The sequence below is a fragment of the Chironomus tepperi genome, unplaced genomic scaffold (genome assembly GCF_022539635.2).
Source record: "Chironomus tepperi strain 1889 unplaced genomic scaffold, CSIRO-AGI_Ctep_v1 contig_401, whole genome shotgun sequence".
Taxonomy (NCBI): Eukaryota; Metazoa; Arthropoda; class Insecta; order Diptera; family Chironomidae; genus Chironomus; species Chironomus tepperi.
Genome location: NW_027226523.1, coordinates 333841 through 357286, shown reverse-complemented (window position 1 = coordinate 357286; position 23446 = coordinate 333841). Strand labels below are relative to the sequence as shown.

At 34.7% G+C, this 23446-nt stretch overlaps 1 protein-coding gene and 2 non-coding genes across 3 annotated transcripts; 2 read left to right on the top strand and 1 right to left on the bottom strand.

Annotated features, from left to right (window-relative positions):
* Positions 1–1119: 1119 nt before the first annotated feature.
* LOC139096766 (outer dynein arm-docking complex subunit 3-like) lies at positions 1120–7193 on the bottom strand. The gene is made up of 5 exons (XM_070648517.1): positions 7076–7193; positions 6925–6956; positions 5029–5415; positions 2828–3501; positions 1120–1801 (listed from the first exon to the last, which is right to left on the bottom strand). Exons 1-5 carry the CDS (start codon positions 7191–7193, stop codon positions 1120–1122), a joined length of 1893 nt encoding a protein of 630 aa, XP_070504618.1.
* On the top strand, positions 6316–6419 carry TRNAS-GCU (transfer RNA serine (anticodon GCU)). Its single transcript has 2 exons — positions 6316–6352; positions 6375–6419. It is a non-coding gene; the product is annotated as a tRNA-Ser (tRNA).
* Positions 7194–9541: 2348 nt separating the features above from the next.
* Positions 9542–9645, top strand: TRNAS-GCU (transfer RNA serine (anticodon GCU)). The gene is made up of 2 exons: positions 9542–9578; positions 9601–9645. It is a non-coding gene; the product is annotated as a tRNA-Ser (tRNA).
* Positions 9646–23446: the final 13801 nt, after the last annotated feature.

The following is a 23446-nucleotide window of genomic DNA, read 5'->3' as shown; positions in this document are numbered from 1 at the left end:
TTTTAAATGCAATTTTCAGCATTACGTAACTTCCGAATATTTCCAGAATGATTTAAAATTTGAATTTTTACTCAAATTCATAACTTAATTCATTTAAAATTCTCGATATATTTTTTCATGAATTTTTCCATAGCTAACCCAATTTCATCACAAAACTTCCAAAATTTTTTTTAATCCTATCCAAATCACAACAAAATAGCTTTAAAAAAGTTTTGTTTCTTTTTTTACTCAAAAGCTTTAAAAAGTTTTAATATTTTTTTCGCTACCAACAAATCCTAGCTTAAGACAATTATATCTATAGATCCCTGGTATATAGGCAAGTGTCTGAGTTAAAAAAGAATCATTTTACATGCTCATTTAAATTTTATGTAAATTTTACATACTCATTTGAGATTTTTTTTTGGTCTGTCTCGTAGATACGGCATAAAAAAATTTGGAAGGTAAGGAAGTCGGTGAGGTGTAGAAAGTGTGAGAGACGCTTTTATAATTTATATGTTTAATAATTTGAAATTTAAAATATTTAACGATTTTCTCAAATTGAAAAAAATTAAAACTAGTCGAAACACAACTTTAGTAAAGACACATTTTCTTTAGCGAAGACACAACTTAATAAAGTCACAAATTATTGAAATAAATTTGAATATTTAACCGTTTTCTAACATTTCAAATTTTTTAAATTAGTCGGGACACAGATTTAGTGAAGACACAAATTATTTAAACAGTTTTGAATATTAAACGGTTTTCTAAATTTTAAATACTCAAAAGTAGTCAAGGTTCAATAATAGCGAAGACACAATTTTAGTGGAGACACATTTTTAGCAAAGAAACAAACCACAAATTTTATTTCAAATTTTTCCTTTATTAAGCACAATTTCAATGACAATTTAAGCTTATGCTGACCATATGCTGATGGCATAAATTACAAAATACCAAAAATTCCTTTCAAATTCATTTCTAAACCTACAAAAAAGCCAAAATGATGCTCATGAAGTCAATGCAACTACATTAAGCCAATGTATCCACAAATATTGGTAAGACAAAAAATCTCTTTCAGTTCATTAAAAGTTTGACGTATAAAAAAATCTCACAAAAAAAAAAAAGTTTATTTTTTTCTTAATTTTATTTCCTTCTTGCTGGCTGTTGCTGTCTAAACTTTCTGCGGGATTTAGCATCCAATATTAAGTTAGCCTGTCGTTTAAGGAACGATCTGCTTGGAACATCTGCTTCTTCCTCAGACGCAACACCGACACCAGCACCAGGCGATGCCGAGCTAACTAATCCCGTACTTCGGCCAGCAATCAAACTCGAATAGACTTGTGGATATGCGGCTGGCTTCTCATCAATTGCAAAACTGAGTACGGATGGTGATTTCGGTATGATTTTAACATCCTCACCATCCTCATCATCTCTCAAACCCAATAATCTGTCCATAATTGCCGGTTTGGGTTCCTCAATTTCCTCCTCTTCAGACAGCGTTGTATCGACACCCTCAGTCAATTGACCGGATGCAATCATACCCACTTTGACCTTCTCTTCTAAAATTTTAACAATTTGTTCGGTTGTAATATTTCCGGTTACGAGATCAGGCAATGGAAATCCAAGTGGTTTTGCCAATTTTCTTCTCATCTGTATATCAGCTGTCATCTCATCCAACTCTTGAAGCTTTAATAACATTTCGACAAGTGCCTCTTTAATCGATTGCAAAACAATCATTGTACGTTCAGCTTCAACATCCAAACTCTGTTTTCTTGTCTTCTCCTCGTCAATATCCTTCTTTACTCGTTCCAATTCTTCTTGATTGCTGTTGTTGTTGTCGATGGGTTGAGCATAAAATTTTATAAAAAAGTAAGAAGGAAATGGTATATAAGGAAGAATAATGTTAATACTAGACTAAGTTTTACGATTGGTAAGAAGAAGTTATTCTTGGAATGCATGCAAATGTCTTTGTTGAGAGAGTAAATTGTGCTGAATTGCTTGTGAGGTAAGTACATGGGCGTATTGACGGTATTAAGGGGGCCGGATTGGTGATGGAGAGTCAACCAGGTAGGGGTATTGATTATTGAGGGGAGAAGGGTAGGGGTGTATTATGGATGAGAATCACACCTTGCATACCTGCTACACACAGGATGCCCACCACTGAATTGAAGGAGTTCATAAGTGATCAATTTGGGGAGAGGCTATGAGTCGTGGGACACAGGTTCCCCATCACTGAACTAAAGGACCTCATAAGTAATCAAAATGGGGAGGAATAGTGGGGAAGTTGGTAACCGAGAGACATAGGTTGTCCAACACTGAATTAAGGGACTTCATAAATTATCAAATTAGGGTAGGGGTAGTGGGGAAGTTATGTAGGAGTCGCGGTATACAGGTTGGTCACCATCGAATCAAGCAAGCTCATAAGTAGTCAAAATAGGGTGGATATAGGGATAGGGATAATATGGGAATTTGGGAGCCGTGGTACACAGGTTGGGCACCACTGAACTAAGGAAACTCAGAGGTGGGATACCTGTGTGCAATGGCTTTCAACCTCCCCACTACCCCTTTTCCCATTTTGATCACTTATGAGCTCCCTTAATTCAGTGATGGACAACCTGTGTGCCGCGACTCTTAACTTCCCTATTAATCCTTCCCGTTTTAGCTTATAAGTGATCTAAGTAAGCGATGGGAAGTGGGTAAATTAGGACGTGGCATACAGGTTGCATACCACTGCATTAAGACATCTCATTAATAATCAAAGTAGGCCTTACAGTAATACATTAATACACCAATACAGAGAACAGACCAACAATCATAACTATACCAATCCAATAATAATATCCATACTTACACTTCACTCTCACGATTATCACTAAATTTAAATACATCAAGTTGCAAACTCAATTGCTCTCGTTGCGATTCCAAACGTTTCTTTTCATGCTCCGTGACATTTCTCAAATAGGTTAATCGTGCACTAGCTTCACGCTGTGCTAAAAATCTGTCAACTAGTTCATTTGGAACTGTAACACCAGTGATACCCATTATACGTTTTAAACATGCTTCCATAAATGCCTTGCTCTCGCGTATTGCTGCATCCTCCTCATCCATCTTTCCGCTACTTGCACCGCTCTCTTGATGGATAATTTTCCCGGGACCCGGAACTGCTGCAAATATTTTTCTCTCCAATCGTTCCAATTCCGCTTTACGTTCCTCAACTTGACGACGAAATTCTTCAGCTTGTCTCAATCGTGTCTTGTTGGATGCAACTGTCGTTTGCTCTTGCTTTGTCAATACCGACTTTGTGGAGTCACGCATTGTTAATGCTTCCTGATATACATTTTGTAATCGATTTATTTCTTGTTGCTGTTCCTTCATTGATGCTTCCATTTTTAATAATGTACTTTCAAATTTTTCCGAATCCATCATCAGTGAATTTTTGATTGCTCGATATTTTTTACGTATGTGTTCCGCTTCATTCCACTGAACTTCCATTTTGTGTGTCTCATTCTCTAAGCGAGTTATTAGCTATATGGAGAAATAACAACATGCATATGTATTATATGTATGTAGCCCCGAGAATGTGAAACATGTAGAATAAATTTACATAAAAAATAATATTAAAATCCATAATTTGAATTATTATTCAGCTCTAACATGAGCATGAAATACAATTTTTGGTGAAATTTTGCTTCTTGGCAAATGGAATATGCTTGTATGTTTAGGAATGGTCTTCTTTAGTCAGATTGTCTGGAGTTTGTTGGGTCAATGAATGATGTAGCCTTACAGGCAAATAACATGCTTTTGTGGTACAGAAATGCCACTGTAGTACTTAAAAGCAGCCTCCTTGCCTGCTAGGAGCAGACTTTGTCCTTTAGGAGCTGATAGGGTTCTAAAATGTCATAAACCAAATGAAGTCTACGGTTTTGGTTGTGGCATACTACCAAGTCAAATATCAAGATGAGAAGTACAATGAATTCACGGCATAGCAGGATTCGAGGCATATCCATGGGGTTTTGAGGGTCACAGTTAGGGGTTTGAGTTCACCACAACCGACTTAATATCGACTTCAACAGACTTCACACAAACTTTAATCGAGCTTTAGTGAGACGGAGCAAACCCAAGACTACTTATGTCTGTAATAATCTCAAGCCAGTATTTTTGCAACCGTCTCACCTTTAAATCGCAGTCCACAGGGCAGTCAAATTGTCAGCATAACTAGAAGCAAGGTCTGCTAGGGAGCAACATCTGAGCGACTTTGACGTGCTAGAGAGCCAAGCAGATTGCCAAGCAGATGTCGTTTAGTTATAATTAGGATTCGTTCACAATTCAGGCATACAGACAAAAAAAAGTCTTGTACGGACTATAAGGAACAGCTGAAAATTTTAGGACTGTGCATTCAAAATACAGAAAATGCAGGTCTGCGGTTCTTGATCTAATCCTAGTTCTAATTATACTACCAGATTGACTGCTATATGGACAACATCTTTATAGCTATGTGCCAATCATGTTGTTTCCTGATACTAAGCTTGAATCCTTGTTATTCTCGATTTACTCTAAAGCAGACAAAGAAACAGCATTTAGGTATTGTATTGGTATTTCTATACCACGAACGTATGTACTTTATCTGTTAGGATTACTACCATTATCCTTAATAGGCAATGAGTACACTTTTATGATACAGAAATACCACTAAGGTACTTAAAATAGATCTCTTTGGGTAACGGTCCAAATCGGTCTTTTTGCCTATTAGATTATGTCCTATTCCTTCAAAAAACATCCAGAAATGTCACTAACAAATTCAAATGCGTTCCAACCTGTTCATTCCAACCCAAAATCATCCCAAACTCAAATTGCTCATATCTCTCATGTATGAGTAACCATGGATATGCTCGCAAAAATTAAAAGTCATAAACAACTATCCAATTCGTACTTGGCAGTAAATGCAAATAACAAAAAAAAAAAAAACAGAAATATCAAACGCATGTGAAATAAAACAGGCCACTGGAGATATAAATGAACGAGAGAATCCAACAAAAAAAGCAGCAACATTACCTTCCTGTTTTGATCCTCCTCTTGCGTTTCAGGCGGTCTATCTGTTTTTGCTAGCGATGTTTTCTCATTTTTATACGTTAACAATTTCTGATATTCAGCATTAAGCTTATCCAAATCATCCTGCTTTTTCTGTATCTTTGCATAAAATAAATCATTTTGCTTTTTCAAGTCAATAATTTGTAAATCTAAAATATCCAGTCCATCCTCGTAATTTTTAGCTCCCTTTGGCAATGGTAGCTTTTTTTGTTGCTGTATTGATGAGTCTTGTTGGACGAGCTTTTGATTCTTCTTCGATGGATTATGTAGGAATTTTAATTTTGATGTAAGACTTTTTATTTCCTTCTTCAGTTCATTAATCTTCTCGGTTAGTTGTTTTTTATCTGCTTCCTATAAAAAAAAGGAACAAGAATAAAAGGAATTGTTGTTGTTTATACAGATTGTGGTAAGGTTCAATGTTTTGATGAGATGTTAAGTAAGTTTATGTTTGGAAAAGAAAATAGAATACTCATAATATCCATCAATGGAAGTGATTGAAGGGAGCTGGGGAAATGTATAAAGTTGAGTGTTCAATTGAACCGGCTTTTTATAGGATTTATGTATCGTGCCCGAGCGGGAAAGCACGGCGAACTGAATTTTTGCTATAAAATGGATGAAATTCACCAATCATGATGCTGTTAAGGCAACTCTGCGTCTTACCATTAAGACAATATAGAAGCGGTGCACATGCAAACACGCTGTACGGAGAGTGAATTCGTACTTTGGTGTCAAGAAACGAAAGTTGGCCCTCGCTGAGACCTATCACACGTCTCTTAACTCGTTACCGTTCCCGAGATACACGTGTTTTTTGTTTTTTTACCGAAAACTGGCTCTGGTGCCTCACAGAAGGACTTTCACGTTTTGGTGTCTTGAGACGAAATGTTGCCCAATCCGACCGCTATAACGATAGCGGATGTTATACGCAACATTGTTGAGGTATTAAATATCCATAGGTATACTGACATTCTACCAATGAATCAAATCTATAGCTTACCTAACTCCCCGAAGCATTAAGATTTCGTGACAGGACAGTATTCTCAGAAGCGTAGGTAATGGGTATAAATGCCTGTCCAATTCCAATTCTTTACCAAGCACATAAGCCGACGTTCATCACCTAGCACATCATGTGTCTCACATATGTTTCTGAAATAATTTTAGTTTACTAACATATGTTTCTAAAGTAAATACTCAATACTCAAATTAAGGTATATATGAAACATTTGTCAAATGCTTAAACACAGAAGTCGTGACGACGAGGTGCTAGAGTGGTTAATAGGTTGGACTGCTAACTTAAACAGTTATGGACAGCAATCCAATGGGCTCTGCCCGCGTGAGTTCGAATCTCATCCTCGTCGGACTTTTCTTTTTTTTTGTTTTTGTTTTGAGCTAAATTCTGACAAAATCCAGGAGTTATCCAACGTACTAGGTGTACAAGTAAAAGGATGTATTGGTATTTTTTTCTCATCAAGTAGCTTCAACTTAAATCTCGTCATCGTGGTGGAAAGTTTCTATAAGAGCAACTTCCCAATGTTCTCGAGACCGAGTCTCAGTCTCAGGTCTCAGTCTCAGTCTCAGTATCAGTGTCATTCGTCAAAACCGAGACATCGGGAAACCTCAATACATTTCCCTTTAGTATCTCCATCCTTCATATTATTCATCATCATAAATGATTGACTATCATTAGAATCCCTATCTTAGCAGTAACAAACAATAAAACTGTCCAGAAAAAAGTTTCCAACAAGGAAATATATTCCCACTGGATCTTTTTTAATCAAAGTTTCATAAATTGAAGGAACAAACTTCTTAGACATTGATGGACACCTTTACATTTCCCTCAAGTTATTTGTCATTTGGACTTACCCACTCCTCAACATTCGCCTTCTTCTGACCCTCTTAAAAGAAATAAATTTGATTAATGTCATTGACATGAAAATAAGCGGAATAAGTTTGTGAGCTTTGATGTCACATCTTATGCTTGTCGCGTACTTAATGAATATATATCAAGTCTCACCTGAAAGGACAATTTTCCTTTTAATTTCGACAATTTTTTTATTTAATTCCTCTAAATTGGCCTCATTTGTCTTGACGGGTGGCGGTTCCACTTTTGTATCATCCTTACTCCTGTTCATTGGGATGTTATGTCCTTCTTTTTCAGGATAATTACACGACACAAGCCAAACAGTCCATTTAATAACAAAAAAATGCTTGCTATTGTTGTTGTTGGTTTCATTATCGATAAAACCTCACGTTTCCATAGCTGCAATGTTGATGCCGATGTTGTTGTTGTTGTTGTTGTTCCTATTCACAATCACCCCAACCATTCTGTAGTCTCACAGCGATGTAATGGAATTTTTTAAATTAATTATGTTAATAATGTTTACTTGCTCATCTTATAGACAATTTAAATGCAACGCTAGTGTATGGACTTTACAGCTAGTAGGAACTTTTGTAACCTATTATGTTCATAAATTGAAATCAAATTGAGGGGAGAGTCGATGGAAATTTATAGAAACAGTTTTAATTGAAACTCATTAATTAAATATAGAAAGTTTTAGGTGCAAATTATGCTGTGTTGTGGATGAATTTACGAGGATTTTTATATGGATTGTATGACTTGATTATGACAGATTGTGGGTTATGGTTGCTAAATCTCTGTTCAAGCATCTGTGTAATTGTTGTTGACAGTCACTTGAAAGCAACTTTACAGTCACTTGAAAGCAACTTTACAGTCAAATTTACAGGAAGCAAGTTTACAGTCACTTGGAAGCAACTATACAGTCACTTGAAAGTAACTTTACAGTCACTTGAAATCAACTTTACAGTCACTTGAAAGCAACTTGACAGTCACTTGAAAGCTGTTTTACAGTCACTTGAAAGCTGTTTTACAGTCACTTGAAAGGAACTTTACAGTCACTTGAAACCAACTTTACAGTCACTTGAAAGCAACTTGACAGTCACTTGAAAGCTGTTTTACAGTCACTTGAAAGCTGTTTTACAGTCACTTGAAAGGAACTTTACAGTCACTTGAAACCAACTTTACAGTCACTTGAAAGCAACTTTACAGTCTCTTGAAAGCAACTTTACAGTCTCTTGAGAGAAACTTTACAGTCACTTGATAGCTGCTTGGTAGTCACTTGATAGTCGCTTGACAGTCATTTGATTGTTGTTTTATAGTAACTTGGTAACCGCAAGACTGCTAAGGGGCAATCACTTGATAGTCACTTTACAATTACTTGATTGCTGCTTTATAGGGGGAGTGGGGTCTACTTTTGTAACAGCCTCAACCAAAAAATTTTTTTTGTAACGACATTTTGTAACGAGGGGGGGGGGGGGTCTAGAAATTCGTTTTTTTGCGTAACGTAATAAGTGAACGGCCCCTAATTGGTAACATAGCTCCAATCAACTATTCAAATAAAAATTAACCGTTATTTTTCAAATATTTTTTGACCGTTATTTTTCAAATTATTTTTGACCGTTATTTTTTAAAGTAATTAGTAAGAAAAAGTGCGCTTTTACTGTCTACGACAGTTATCATCATTACTATGTACATTTATGAAATAATGAAAAAATCGTTATTGAGGACTGTGTATGCACATGCCTTGCAGAAGGCAATAATAATTCAATGGAAAATTCTCCTATTAAAAAATATAAATTTCCAACACATTTCTCGCGCCTGGATTTCAATAAAAAAACAGTAACATTTGTACCTTCCATTAATGTCTCTTTGATTGCCCAATTAAAGTCATTATTTAAGCATGTGAAAGCAACAGAATGTTCATTTTCATGCAACAATTAATGTACAATAAATGTCATTTGCTTATTGAATTTCAGTTCCAATAAAATAAAATTGCTTAAATTAAATTTTTTTTTTTATTGCTTTTTATGCTTGCAATATTGTTTAATAACCGAAATGCAATCGTGATGATAAAAAAATAAAAATTTTCCATGCTCTTATCATTTCAATTGATTTTTTATTGCTTCACATTTTTATATCCACGCCGGTTTTTGACTCGGTGAAATTTTTAAAAGTAAATTAAATTAAAAATTGGATTGTGGATCTTATTGAGAGTTATTGGGGAGCAAAAGCTGCATTTTATTGAATCTTTTGGGATATTTTCGGTCTCAAGTTGACTGTCAAGTTGAATGTCAAGTTGACTTTTATCGAATCTTTGTTCAAGCTGGAGTCAAGTTGACTTTCATCTAATCGTGCTCCGAGCCAGAGTCAAGTCGATTTTCATCACTTCCAGCTAATCTTACTTCAAGAAAATTGGATTAAATTCAGAAATTAATTTCTGTCCAATGCCAATTCTTTAACCTACACATAAACCGACGTTCATCACCTAGCACACCATGTGTCTCACATATGTTTCTGAAATAATTTTTTTTTACTAACATATGTTTCTGAAGTAAATACTCAATACTCAAATTAAGGTATATATGAAACATTTGTCAAGTGCTTAAACACAGAAGTCGTGACGACGAGGTGCTAGAGTGGTTAATAGGTTGGACTGCTAACTTATTCAGTTATCGACAGCAATCCAATGGGCTCTGCCCGCGTGAGTTCGAATCTCATCCTCGTCGGACTTTTCTTTTTTTTTGTTTTTGTTTTGAGCTAAATTCTGACAAAATCCAGGAGTCAACCAAAATGTACTGTATACTATGAAAATTCATAGCTTAAGTGTAATTTTGAGAATCTTACTTCAAGACTCTCATAGAATCTTGCTTCAAGCCAGAGTCAATTCAACTTGCATATCAGAGTCAAGTAAATTTGCATGCCAGAATCAAGTCAACTTGCAATTCAGAGTCAATTCATTTTGCATGCCAGAGTCAAGTCAATTTGCATGTCAGAGTCAAGCCAACTTGCATGTCAGAGTTAAGTCAACTTGCATGTCAAAGTCAAGTCGGCCTATGACCGGATTTTTTGCCATTTCTACACCATGTGCCTTTACTCAGCACCTCAAAAATCCTAACTTTTCCAACTTAAATTCACCATCAAACTAGAAACAAAAATCAACATATTTTAATCATATTCCCAAATGAATTGCTAGATGCTGTAGCATAATTATGATAATTATTTAATAAGCATTCAAAAATTATTCCCAAATATTCAACCATCATCATTATCATCATCATTTTTATGATTATTTAAACAGCTCAAAGTACTTTTGCATAATTTAACAATGAAAATATGAATGTGAGAGGCGAAAAAAAGAAGAATTTTGTGCATAAAAATAGCACATTTTTGTGAATAAATTTGCAGATGAACTGGGAATAGGGATTCGTTAAGGATGAGTGGGGATAGCTGAATAGCATATGTTGGTTAATTGATTCAAAATCCGGCACCATGTAGATTAAGTTTTCAGCAAAGTATGAACATTAAATATCTCAATTTTGATTTATTAATTTTTAACGGTTGCTAAAATTTTAAAAATTACTGTGGTGAAAATGGTGAATAACAAGGAATAAGTTCAGTCAATATTTTCATTCGAGTTGAGAACAACAGAATTTACAAAATAATTAGTATTAACAAGGAACTATATTTAAGAGCACTTACTAGACTTTATAAGTATCCTACAATCATCTACAGAACACAAGGAGCTCAGGTAAAATATTCCAATTGAATTTTTAGTGCATTTTTGACAGAAATTTTGCTTACTAAAGCACATTGATCGAAAATTGCTAAATCACGACAACCAGATATCGTCAGAAAGTCTAGTTTCAAGTATTAGCTCAGTTTATTTGTTTAATTTCGGCAATTGTTAATCTCGAAGCACAAAACTTTCTCTAAACACTATAATTAATGATTTTTCATTTCGTAAACAAAAAAAAATAAAGCGTTGCTTTCAGAAGATTTAAATTTTCAATAAACGTTAGAAAATTTAAATTCTTTATAACCGTTAAATGCTAAAATCCTTCAACGCGTGTAAATTCATTCAGAAGTGATTTGGAGTTAACTGGATCTTTTATTTCTTGATAGGACATTAGCTTAGATCCTACTGGATCTTTTTTTTAAGGTCGGATATTGTTCAAGATTTACGAATTGATTTATCCAATTGCTTATCACTGGCAGAAGGCTTCGAAGGATAGAGCTATCATTAGACATTCCTTACACACATCAATAGAACTTCGTGTCCCAAGCAAATGAAGTAAGTAATTACTGATCACTGGGACAAGAATGCGCTGAAGTCACACGATAGGAACGAGGGCTTTTGTGACTATTTGTATTAAGAATGCAAATAAATTCAAAATTGTCAACTACATTTACACATAAATTCACAAAAACCATTCACATCTGATTTATGCAGCATTACTCTTTTGCACCAATTCTCAATCATTTCAAGCACCAATGAACCTCTGCCGATTAAATTTCATCATTTTTTTTAAATTACCCAAATCACCCATCCGAGTCCAATTTACAACGTAATGCATTAATATGCCAATCAGACGAGATAAAGCTCTGTCCATCAAACGCGAGGGACATTTACCAAATCTACCGCAATAATCTTTTAAGCATTTTCACTTTAATTTTTTGTCATCTGAAAAATATTCATTTAATATAAAAAAATAATGACACAAAAAAAAAGAGAAGGAACAAAAAAATTTGCAATTAAATTACCTGGAATGAATGAATGATAATGCAATTTCATTATGATAATGTTCCGCAATGAATTGAAAACAATTTCTCTACTCATAGTTCCTCCGTCTGCTGCAACACTACTGAATTTTAAAACAGTTTGGCTGTTGTTGCAAGCGACAGCGCAATTGTAGAGGAAGTGAGAAATGAGAAATTTGAAGCTCCAATTATCAACAAATTGCTTGATGAATTGCTTCCATTTAGGAGCTAAAGTATTGCATTTTTTGTGAAGATAACTAAAAGAATTTTTATGCTGTATAGTATCGAGGATGTGAAGCATTTGTTGCAATTTCTGGTTTTTTGTTGTTGTTAACAAAAAAAATAATGTATATAATTTATTTCTGTAGTAAATGAAAGAATTGTTTTGTGCTGAGACACTTGTGTGAGATAAAATAAATTGCAAATTATTGTGACGAGATGTGCATTGAAGATACTGTAAGTAGATCATGATGGAAAAAGTTGGAAAAATGTGCACGACTTGCTTTTTCAGTGATTTTTGAGCTCAAGTTGAGAATGATTTCAATTGAAATCTGCTTCAATTAACGGTTTTAAAATATTTAAATTTTAAAAACCACGTGTTTTTGAAAATTTTCTCACTTCGAGATTTAATTTTGAGATTTCTGCTTCAAAATTGCAGTTTAATTGATGAAATGTTGATTAAATTGTCAAGAAAATGGCAAAAACAAGCTTAAATACATTTTGAACCTGTAATTTATCCCTAAAAGTGAAAACCAATGAAAATAGTTTCCCAAACATCATTTTGCGCCAAAATGGTCAAAACGGTTTTAAAATATTTGAATTTCAAAGACCACGTGTTTTTCCACTTCAAGAATTATTTTTGAGATGTTTTGCTCAATTAACGGATTTAAAAAATTTGAATTTTACAAACCACGTGTCTTTGAAAATTTTCTCACTTCGAAATTTGTTTTTGAGATTTATGCTTCAATATTGCAGTTTAATTAGTGAAATTTGAATTATGTTGTCTAGAAAAATGGCAAGAACAAGCCTAAATACATTTGAAATCTGCAATTTAACCCAAAAATGAAAAATCGACAAAATTCTTTTCCCAAACAACATTCCGCGCCAATTATCGCTACTAAAACAAAATTTCGATACAAAATCTTCAATCTCATATAAAAATCAACTCTGAAACTCCTCTGTTTACTACGAACATTATAACTATTTACAGAAAAACTCTATGCTTAGCAAAAATCAAACAAAGAATCTTCAACAGCTTTAAAAGCTTTCAAATTGTAAATCATAAAGCAAATATTCATACCATTCTCCCCAGTCTGTCATATTTCCTGCAACAGCACGTTTACTTTATGCAAAATTAAGCACATGAAAATATTTTTACATCACATAGAATACACAACACATATGAGATATGAACGATTTACTTTACAATTGAGGCAACAAAAAGAAGTAAGCGCATTTATACCCTCAATACGATTAACAATTCCCAATTGTCCTTTCACTTCATCTTTATTCTATTATATACGTTCTCTCCGACTGTACGTACACGTTTAATATACTGTCACATTCCGTACAGCACATTCACATTTCCTTACATATGAGACAAAAAAGCAGAGAGATATGTAGAGTCGAGAAAATGGAACAAAAATGGCAAATGTCAGAAATTTTTTTGTTCTATCTCCATCTTATCTGGAGCTTTTATGTTAAGGAGTGAAAACTTATGAGCTTTTTTATAATTTTAAAGTGTTCTTTAGTTACAGTTTTAGAACGTGAAGCACCTGAGTTGGAGATTTTTAAGCTCTTCTAGATGATTTTGAGCTTTTTAGGATAAATTAGGCTTTTTCTAATTTTTATTGGCTATTTGGACTTTTTTGAAAGGTCCAGACACTTAAGACATTTCAGAATCTTAGAGATATCAAACCTAAGCAGCACATTGCGATGAATCTCATTTGTTGCCGTAAAAATGATTCGTAATCCGGCGTCATGGTGTCGTCGGGGCAATTTCACAACTTACAGTTAATACGGCGACATAGTGGATATGATGTGCTGTTCAGGAGACTTGAATTAAAAGTTTAGATTATGTATATGGAACCTTGAAACGGCAATTTTATTATAAATGAATATGACCTAAATTAAGGTTTTTATAAAATTTCCGTAGTAAAACTAACATTTTTGGGGTTGATGGCAGCAAAGGAGCTCTCGTCCTTTCTTTTGCCATTTGTCTCTCACTACAACTTTATCCTTGTCTCGATCCTTCATCCAAAAACCTTGGATACAACTCTAACTTGGACATGATCTCATACATTAAGCAATCAAAGTATCTTAAATTTTGAAAACAGTACAAATTTGGAAATTGTTGGGGGGATTCGAACCGATGACCTTCAGGTTTCAATTCTAAATTTGATCTATGGATCTAACCTAATCCACCAATAAGACACTTAACTGCTTAATAATAAAGATAACAAGTATTGCACTTGATACTCAGAATTGTTTATCCAAAGTCAACGTTAGAGTCATGGTTCGTACCGGGCATAGCTTGTACGGTCAGTGAAATAAGCACGAAAACCTATAAAATTGACATCCAAGCTTGAAGTCCGCTCGAATTTTTTATGAAAAGTTCAATTCAAATCGACTATAAGCTCTGAATTCAAATCTCATACTGCTAAATCTTTATTTCCACATGTGGACACTGTACAGCAGCTTTAAATTTCCATTATCCCAAAAATTTCTCAGAATTCCCATCCCTTTCTTATTGTTCCCTCTTAATTTAAATTTATTTTAACCTAAAACATGAATTTTCTAAATCTCTGAAAATTCGCTTTCAGTCATACATGCAAAAAGCTATACAAGTTCAGCTACGGTACAATTTAGAAATATAAAATGACATAAGGATGAATGAAGAAAATGGGAGAAAGCATAGAATACCAAAAAATATGTATGTATAATGTACACCATCTGATGCATAGCAATTTATTCCAATTTTCATAATGGACCGTCGTCATGTATGTGCACATTCCAGTAAGCAAATAATAGCAAGCTTTATATATATAAATTTTTTTATGTGCTGCTGATGCTCAGTATGTAGATGCTCAGATATAAAAAAAGGCGGAATGTTTTTATTACACTAAATTTGTTCTGTCCTAACTCGACTTGACTTGACTTGTCGAAATAATAAAAGGAATGGAAAAATTTGAGGACGAGTTAGGGGAGATAAAGGAAGCAGCTATAAGAAATAAAATCTAAATTGCAATTCATGGAGTACCTTCGCCTCATCGATGGGTAAACATAAATGGAATTGAGATGTAATTTTCGTCCTTCATTTATGGGTTCCCTTCTTTATAAGTTATGATGGGTTAGGGACTCTTTTAGGGAGGTTTTAAGGTGGACAGCTAATAGCTGTCGAGTAAATGATTAAGTAAGTCAATTGTACAGTGTCGACTCAATGATGTCATAATAAATCCTATCTGCATTGAATTGTAGATGAATTGAAATTAAATGACATTAAAAACACGTTAGAGAATTAGACAAGAATTGGACTTGCCACCAACTAGCTACAAAAAGAAATTAGCTTCGGGTTGGAATCGAACCAACAACTTCACAAAAGAGAGGTTATAGGTTATAGATTTCCGGCTTATTGCCTAACCACTCGACCACAGAGGACTTACTAGCTTATTGACAGTTTCGCCTTTCTGCGGGATTTAGCATCCAATATTAAGTTAGCCTGTCGTTTAAGGAACGATCTGCTTGGAACATCTGCCTCTTTCTCAGACGCAACACCGACACCAGCGCCAGGCGATGCCGAGTTGACTAATCCGGTACTTCGACCAGCAATCAAACTTGAATAGACTTGTGGATATGCGGCTGGCTTCTCATCAATTTTATATGGCTCAATACTCTAAATTAAACCCTTAACCCACTCGAGCAGATCCTTTTTATTCGAACAGACAAAGAGCGTGCCCACGAAAGTAGAGCAAGTTGAGGTTAGCACTCGTAACCATGCTCAACTAGTATACTTAAGAAGAGCAAGCATGCACATTGCCTGTTAGCGAAAGCTAGTCATTTTGATGAAATCATGATCATGAGCTCTTATTACGTAACTATTCATTACGAGCTTCAATCTGAATCATATATCAAGGATAATTAAATTTTTAAGGCAGAGTTGTTAAGACTTTTTTGGTTCACGGCATACCTCGTTTATAATCGTCGATCAAAACAGCACACGATATATGGTTCATGATATATGGAATCCGGTCACACAATAGTGTGTCGCGTCACAGTTTAGACAACATCACACACAGACATCACTGCCTCAACGAGATTCTACAACACATTCCAGATCGAAGTGTCTTTGGCAATGTTTTAATCTATTCTTGAATTATCAATATCTGGTTTGAATCTCACTTCAATTTTGCATATTATGCACCATATGCTCTACAATTCTCAGGTGAGTTTAAAGATCCTCTCAAGCTTATCTCCAACAATCCCGAGTAAAGCATCCAATTATCAAAAATAATCCGCTTATTATGAACCCTTGCCATTAAGTATCCATCCAAATACATCCAGTAATAGCACACAAAAAAACGAGACACAATTGTCAAATAAAATGACGAAAAAAGAACTACAATAATAAAAAGCAGTAACAAGAAAAGCTCTCAAATAACCGATGACAATATTGCAAGATGCCACATTGTGTCGCCCCAAAAAAATCATGTCTTTCTCCGTTTTTTACGATCTATGGAAATAATTGGATGGATAATTTTTTTCTTCAGCCTTGCTTGCTTGAAAAAGCTCAACATGCAGCCATGAAAATTTCTCGATGCCATTCATAATGAGAGGCAGAAAAAATTCAGCAGTTATATTAAATTGACAATCATTACAGTCGGTTTTGTCGTAAAATTTATATATATATGAAATTGTCAGCTTTAACCATCAAGACTCAAGTGAATGGCAAACTTTTTGATGACAAACAATGAATCATTTTATCGATTTTTTAGCGCATTTTTGAAATTTTTATCAAAAAGGTAGCTTAATAAGACACTTTGTTCGGTCGGTCGACTGACGTTACACAAAGTAGAGAGCTCGGAATGGTTTTAAAAGATCCGTTCCATAAAGAATTTGCGGCGCCGAGCATTTAAACGTCTCAAATCAACGCATAAACAACAACAACACGTTTTTTCATTGTTTTACAGTGTTTTTCAATGATCTTTGATGTTTTAACAGAGTTTTCAAATATTCTTTGATGTTTTAACAGTGTTTTTCAATGTTCTTTGATGTTTTAACAGTGTTTACTGAGCAAGATTTAAATTTTTTGTAACCGTTATGTGGTTTGAATTATAAAAATCCGTTAAATTATGAAATTCTTTCTCAAAGTGACTTGGATCGTACTGGATCTCGTTTTGTAGGTCTGGAAGTAACCTGGATCCTACTGGATTTTGTTTTGTTTGCCTGGAAGTGAACTGGATTCTACTGGATCTCTCTGTGTAGGTCTGGAAGTGACTTGGATCGTACTGAATCTCGTTTTGTAGGTCTGGAAGTAACCTGGACCGTACTGGATCTCGTTTTGTGCGTCTGGAAGTGAAATGGATCCTACTGGATCTCGTTTTGAAGGTCTGGAAGTGAACTGGATCCTACTGGATCTCGTTTTGTCGGTCTGGAAGTGAACTGGATCCTACTGGATCTCGTTTTGAAGGTCTGGAAATGTCTTATTAATCAATTACTGATGGCTGGCACAAAAATGCGCTTAAGTCCCTCGATCAATAACACAAGGACTTTTGTAATTTTTTTCTCTCTTTTTTTGTGTGTTGCTGCTGCTTCCTCACACTCAATTCGTGCCCTTTCGTTCATTTTTCTTTATTATAATAATCTTCTTGTGCTTGACAAGTGACTCAACTCTGTCCAATTTAACTTCTTCTTTCTTTTTTTGTGTCCTGCTTTATTTTGATGAGATGTGGTCGGTAGCACATATATATTGAGTGGGCGAGGATGATGAACGAGTAGAAAAGTCGACAGGAAGTGCTGTGGGCTATGAACTGGATTTTTCATCATACTAATTGGTAATTGTTTTGGAAGTTTTGTGTAAAATGAAAACGGAATGAAATGAATTTCTATAAAAAATATAAAAAAGGGCTTTTTGTGAATTACGATGAGGATGTTAAAGTTGAGGATTATGTTAAAAGGATGTAGAATTGTACATGGAATCACAAATGGTAATGGAAGTTTTTTTTTAAATTGTTTTAATGATTAATGACTTTTAAGTTGCTTTTAAGCTTTGAACTTTAGAGTGTCGTTGGAATTTTTGGATTTATATAGAAACTTAGGCTTTTATTACACGAGGACAGCCACAGAACTCAAAAAGGAAGCTGTTAATAGCCATGATAAGACATAATACAACATGTCATCCTTGTTCCGCGTGGAAGTTAAGAAAGCTCTCAAACGAGGACTACAGTGTTCCAGACAATGCTTAACTATAATGTCGTAGATCAATACAGGTGCGAAGCTGTGGAAAGATTTTGAGGTTAATTCAGGCCTTCTCAACTCTTTATTTTGCTAAAATCGGATCTTGATTCAAAATCCACCCTTTTGGAAGCGAAACAACGTAGTCATTAGGTTCAAAAAAGACATTGGAGCGTAGTGTCTGAACTGATTGGAATCAGAAGTATGGAACCAGATTGTGGCAATCTCAAAAACGACCGCTAATTTTTTCAAAAAAAAATATTTTTTGTCGTTAATATTCAAATTTTTTTTACCGTTACTTTTATTTTTCTTCGTAACGGAAATTTGTATTTTAAAATAAGTTGAGTTCGAAATGTTCGAATTTTTCGACAATCTAATGTCGAAAAACTCGAATTTGAGACGGCCACACTCTGTATGGAAAAATATAAAAGCGGATCTGCCAGCACTAGAGTCAGACTTCTGTGGCCGAGTGGTTAGACATCATACCAGAAATGTGAATCACACTTTTGAGAGTACGTGGGTTCGATTCACATTAAAACCCCCATCTCTCAATCATTGAAGAAAATGCTGATGATATGACAAGGATTCCAACGACATTACAGAGTTCCGTGATGCAATCCATTTGATTACAAAAAATGTAAAAAATTATCCGAACCACACAATTTAGGAAAAATTGAGGAAAAGTCAAAAGGCGTGTAGAAAAGTTGGAAAATAAGGCTATCGTGCGTCAACTGAATTTTGCTTATACAACTCGTAACAAAGTCACGCCAGCCTTAAGATACTATATTCCGATTTCTTCACGACATGTGCTTTTCGGGAAGTCAGCGACATGGAAGTTAAAGTGACCTCCAAAATACAACCTTTTGTCATCCAACTTGTCGCACCATACTGCTCGGCAAAGATACCCCACATAATCCTTGAGAGAAGTGAGAAGTATTGTATTTTAGTCACGTAACATCCAAAGCGACTCCTTAAAAATTCTAATTTTTCTGACTCTCTCCCAGGCACAGTAATTCATCATCTGTAAGAAGTTCCTTCTATAGAAATAAAAACCACATCATTTATGTCAACCATCTTCATCTAAGTTAATATTCCAAGAACCTTCAAAACTAATAGACAAATTGTCCCAAAAAAATGACATTATTTTGTCATAAACTGAATGTCATAAAAGTATGTGATAACCCTTGAGGCGTTGAATGAAGACAACAAGAGGGATTTTTTGACATTATGGCATAGATGGTTAAGGAAATCATTATGAAATATGCTTCTTGATGCTTCAATTATTATGCCAAACTCAGCATCAAATTCTATAAAAAAAAGTATATATAGGAATAAACATGCTGTGCGAGGAAATCGAAAACTTTATCTGTATAATAAAATATCTCTATAGATGTTTTATGTCTGTATAGTTTCACAATACATATTTCAATTTCCTCATGCACGAATGAAAAATTCTATGCTTCTTTTCTGTTCTATCCTCCATTGGTCTCCCCCCTTTTTTGTGTCGTTTTTCAATCATTCTTACTTAGTGCTATTCATCACATACATGTGAGTATCATAGTCAGAATGTGGCTGTCACAAAAACGACCGTTAAATTTTTTCAAAAAAAAAAAAAAAATATTTTTCGTTGAAATTCAAATTTTTTTTGACCGTTACTTTTACTTTTATTTGTAACGTAAATTTTTATTTTAAAATAAGTTGAGTTCGAAATGTTCGAATTTTTCGACAATCAAATGTCGAAATACTCGAATTTGAGACGGCCACACTCTGATCAAAAATTTGAACATTTCAACTCAATTTATTTTAAAATAAAAATTTACGTTACGAAGAAGTAAAATTAACGGTCAGAAAAAATTTAAATTTTTTTTTTTGAAAAAATTTAACGGTCGTTTTTGAGACAGCCACACTCTGGTGAATATAGAGAACATACAACCAATGGAAGTGATAAATGATAATGAATAATTAAGACGCATTTCTTATGGTTGTGGAAGGTCAATTTATCTTGTGTGTGACTTGTCACGTGCGCATGCTGATGAGTGTGACTTTAAGAATTCCTTTATATCTAGGATTTAATGCTTGGAAACTGTAAAGTTATTTATCTTGGAGATGACATTTTTATATTATTTATATGCTTCGTTGGATATGTAGATCAATTCTGATCTGTGGCCTGTTTTTGATGTCGCCTGATGGTGTCTGCATTAGTGGCTACTGCTTAATGACTTAATTTGTGAAGTGGATGTACATAAACTATTCACGATGTAGCACGATGAAGCTACATGGGCAATGCTACGTAGTCGTGTTGGCACCCAGATGGCTGCTTTTAATTTGTCTTCAATGTGTCGTTCACGTTTTGTCTTCAACACAGTAGCATGGCAACACCTTAGTGACTTTGTGGCACCGTTTGGAACAGATATTTAATTTGGATTTTGATAAGCTTAGATCAAAACTGGGCATGGCAAACCGATCATGGCATTTCCAAAAAAGCTTGGTAACACATGTTTGTGACACACAGGATGCCCACAACTGCCATAAGATACGATGATTAACTCTTCATGTAGTAACAGATGTGACATAATATGTGATGACACGCAAAGACTGTCATATAAGTTATCGAGCAAGGCAGTCATTAAGAAACAGTTGCTTAATTGAACTTTCTTGATGTGTGGCTTAGTTTAGTCTGCCAATTAGCTCTAACAATTCATTCAGACAATTCTCCTAACCCAGATGAATCTTGGGGTTCAATACATTTTGATTCTGGAACTGAAACCCCAACTCAAAAGTCAGCCTAACACTCCCAATATCCAATACATCATTCAAACAAATCGAGCAATCAGACAGACAAACAATCACTCAATGCTCCGATTCATCGCTTCAAAAAATCCTCACAAAGAAAGCTTTGTGGCTTAACTTTTTCCTTCATATAAATAAAACTTTTTTATGCTGAATATCAATCATCTTCTATTCACTCAAACGTCTCTTTCATTTTCTTTCACGATTTTAAAACTTATGATAGAAGCAGTGATTTTGTTGTTGTTGGATATGCCACTGCAATGATTTTGAATGGCAATCATCTATTTTTGGTGGAAATAATTTTGCTTTGGCTGCAAATGCTTACTTAAAATAAACATTTTTAAAACTCCAAATTTGAAAAAGAAGAAATTGAAAGTGAAGTTGTTGCTTTTTTTGGCTGTGTGCTATGGTAAGTCGGTATAATTTGGAGAAGGAGCGTAACCAGGAAGGATGTGGCAAGTCCCACTGTCTCAGCGATCAGTAATTGACTACTAAAAAAACACAAATCAATTTTTGAATCTTGATTTTATGATTTAACGGTTTTTTAAAAATTCAAACTTTTTAACTGTTTTTAAATATTTAAATTTTTTGAAAGCAACGCTTTAAAAAAGTTTCTTTTCTGTTTATGAAATGAAAAATCATTAATTAACGTACATAGAGATGGATTTTGGCCTGCAAACCAATTTAAAACCGGAATAACTCAATGGCACGGACATAATGCTTCAAGCTAGAGCTTTCTACGATATCTGGTTGTCGAGATCTTATCAATCCAACTCATCCAGAAAGTTGCCAGTACAGTCAGCCGAATTTGTGAAGAATTTGTATTTTCGTAAGCGCCTTTTTTGCAACTCTGCATAGCCAAACTAAAATTGCGCCCTCCGGGTCCCCACTGGTAAAATGTTCTGACTACATCCCTGATTTGGGGTAGCACAAATCCTTAGAGAGCAATAACTGCCGTGTGAAAAAAATGCATTCATGCCAGTTGTGCTGTGTGATTTGTATTTTTTCGTGTTTTCACGTTGCCTTTTATGACGATATAAAGGCCATTCCATGAGCCCGGCATAAAGGAAGAGATGAAAAAAAAAAAAAATAACAGCAAGTTTTTGTAGAGCTATAAATCGCATCCGCATCACAATTGCTGTATGCTCATACAAATTTAGTGTTTTTTCAAGCATTTCCTGTAATAAAAAAGTATATCCAATTGGCAATATTTTGTCAGAATGACTGAATAATTGTGAACTTTATTGCTTATTTCCTCAAGATGTTCAGGCATGATTTGTAACTTGAACTACCGCGTAATTTTACATCAATCGAGGGCTCCTTGATTGCTCACACAGTGCCTGAAGGTGTTTAAGTCTCTGATGTTTATTTTTGCTTATTACTCATGAACAAAATACTACGAGTTTTCAGGCTATTGTTCTTGTTTTTGTTGTGGAATGCGATGGGGAGAAGAACAGAATTTTATTTGGAAATTGCAGTTTTGGCATGGAAATTTCTGGGTGTACTTTTTGGAAACTTTTTTGAAATTTGAGACGCGATTAAGATTTATGGCTGTTCAAAACAATTTAAGCTTGAATGTTGGCAAGAGATCTCGAGGAAGACAAAAGAATTCCTGAATTGGATGTGTCCTTCTACTAACAATCCGAACTTCCTGACGTGCTCGAATGATAGAACCGGATTAAGACGTTCTCCCTGCGGCAATCCCACGAGCGGCTAGCCAAGGAAGTAAGTACGTAAGTAAGCCTAATCTAGAAATGACCAAGTTACTTGATTCAAGATACTTTAGCTAAGATACTAAATAGCAGTTAAAACCGTGCTGGTCGAATAGGTAAGGCTAACTTAATTTTAGGTCTGCCTGAAAGTTGTGGGTTCGAGTCCAGTCATATCCAAATTTGTCCTTTTTTAAACCGTTAGATACTTCCATATGATTAATGTGTATACAAAATCCGGATTTAGACTTTAGAAACGTTGAATTAAGGAGTAAGGAATTCGGACTGTAACGAAAACAAATAAGCAGCAAGATTGCCTCAAGATTAGAATATTAGAAAGGTACTGGGATTTCGACACGTCTATTTGGGAAGTTAGCTGGGCTGAAAGTCTGGTGCAGTAGTAAAGCAGGCATATCCATATCCGTCAATGAAGCATGTTAAACTAAGGAGCCGCTATGCTTACGTTAGAAGCAAGTCACGAGGATGCCTTGATGGCAACATGACGGCTACGTTTTGCTCTCTTTTACGATTAAAAATGAAATTCACCACATCATATTGTTCGGTATCGAGCTAGTTTTACTGCGTTTTTGCACTATACAGCACTGCCCCCTCACTCTATTGGATCATTTTCCAAATATTCTAGTTCAGAATGTCAATATCAATACCTGAAAACATCAAAAATGCGTCTGATCCAATTCTCATCCATAAAGAAATTCAATCCAATCTTTTCTACTTATGTTGTAATAATTTACGAGATGATTTCAGTTCTGTTTCATGTGCACTGTACATTTCAGTATGATATTTTCGCCAAAATGATTGT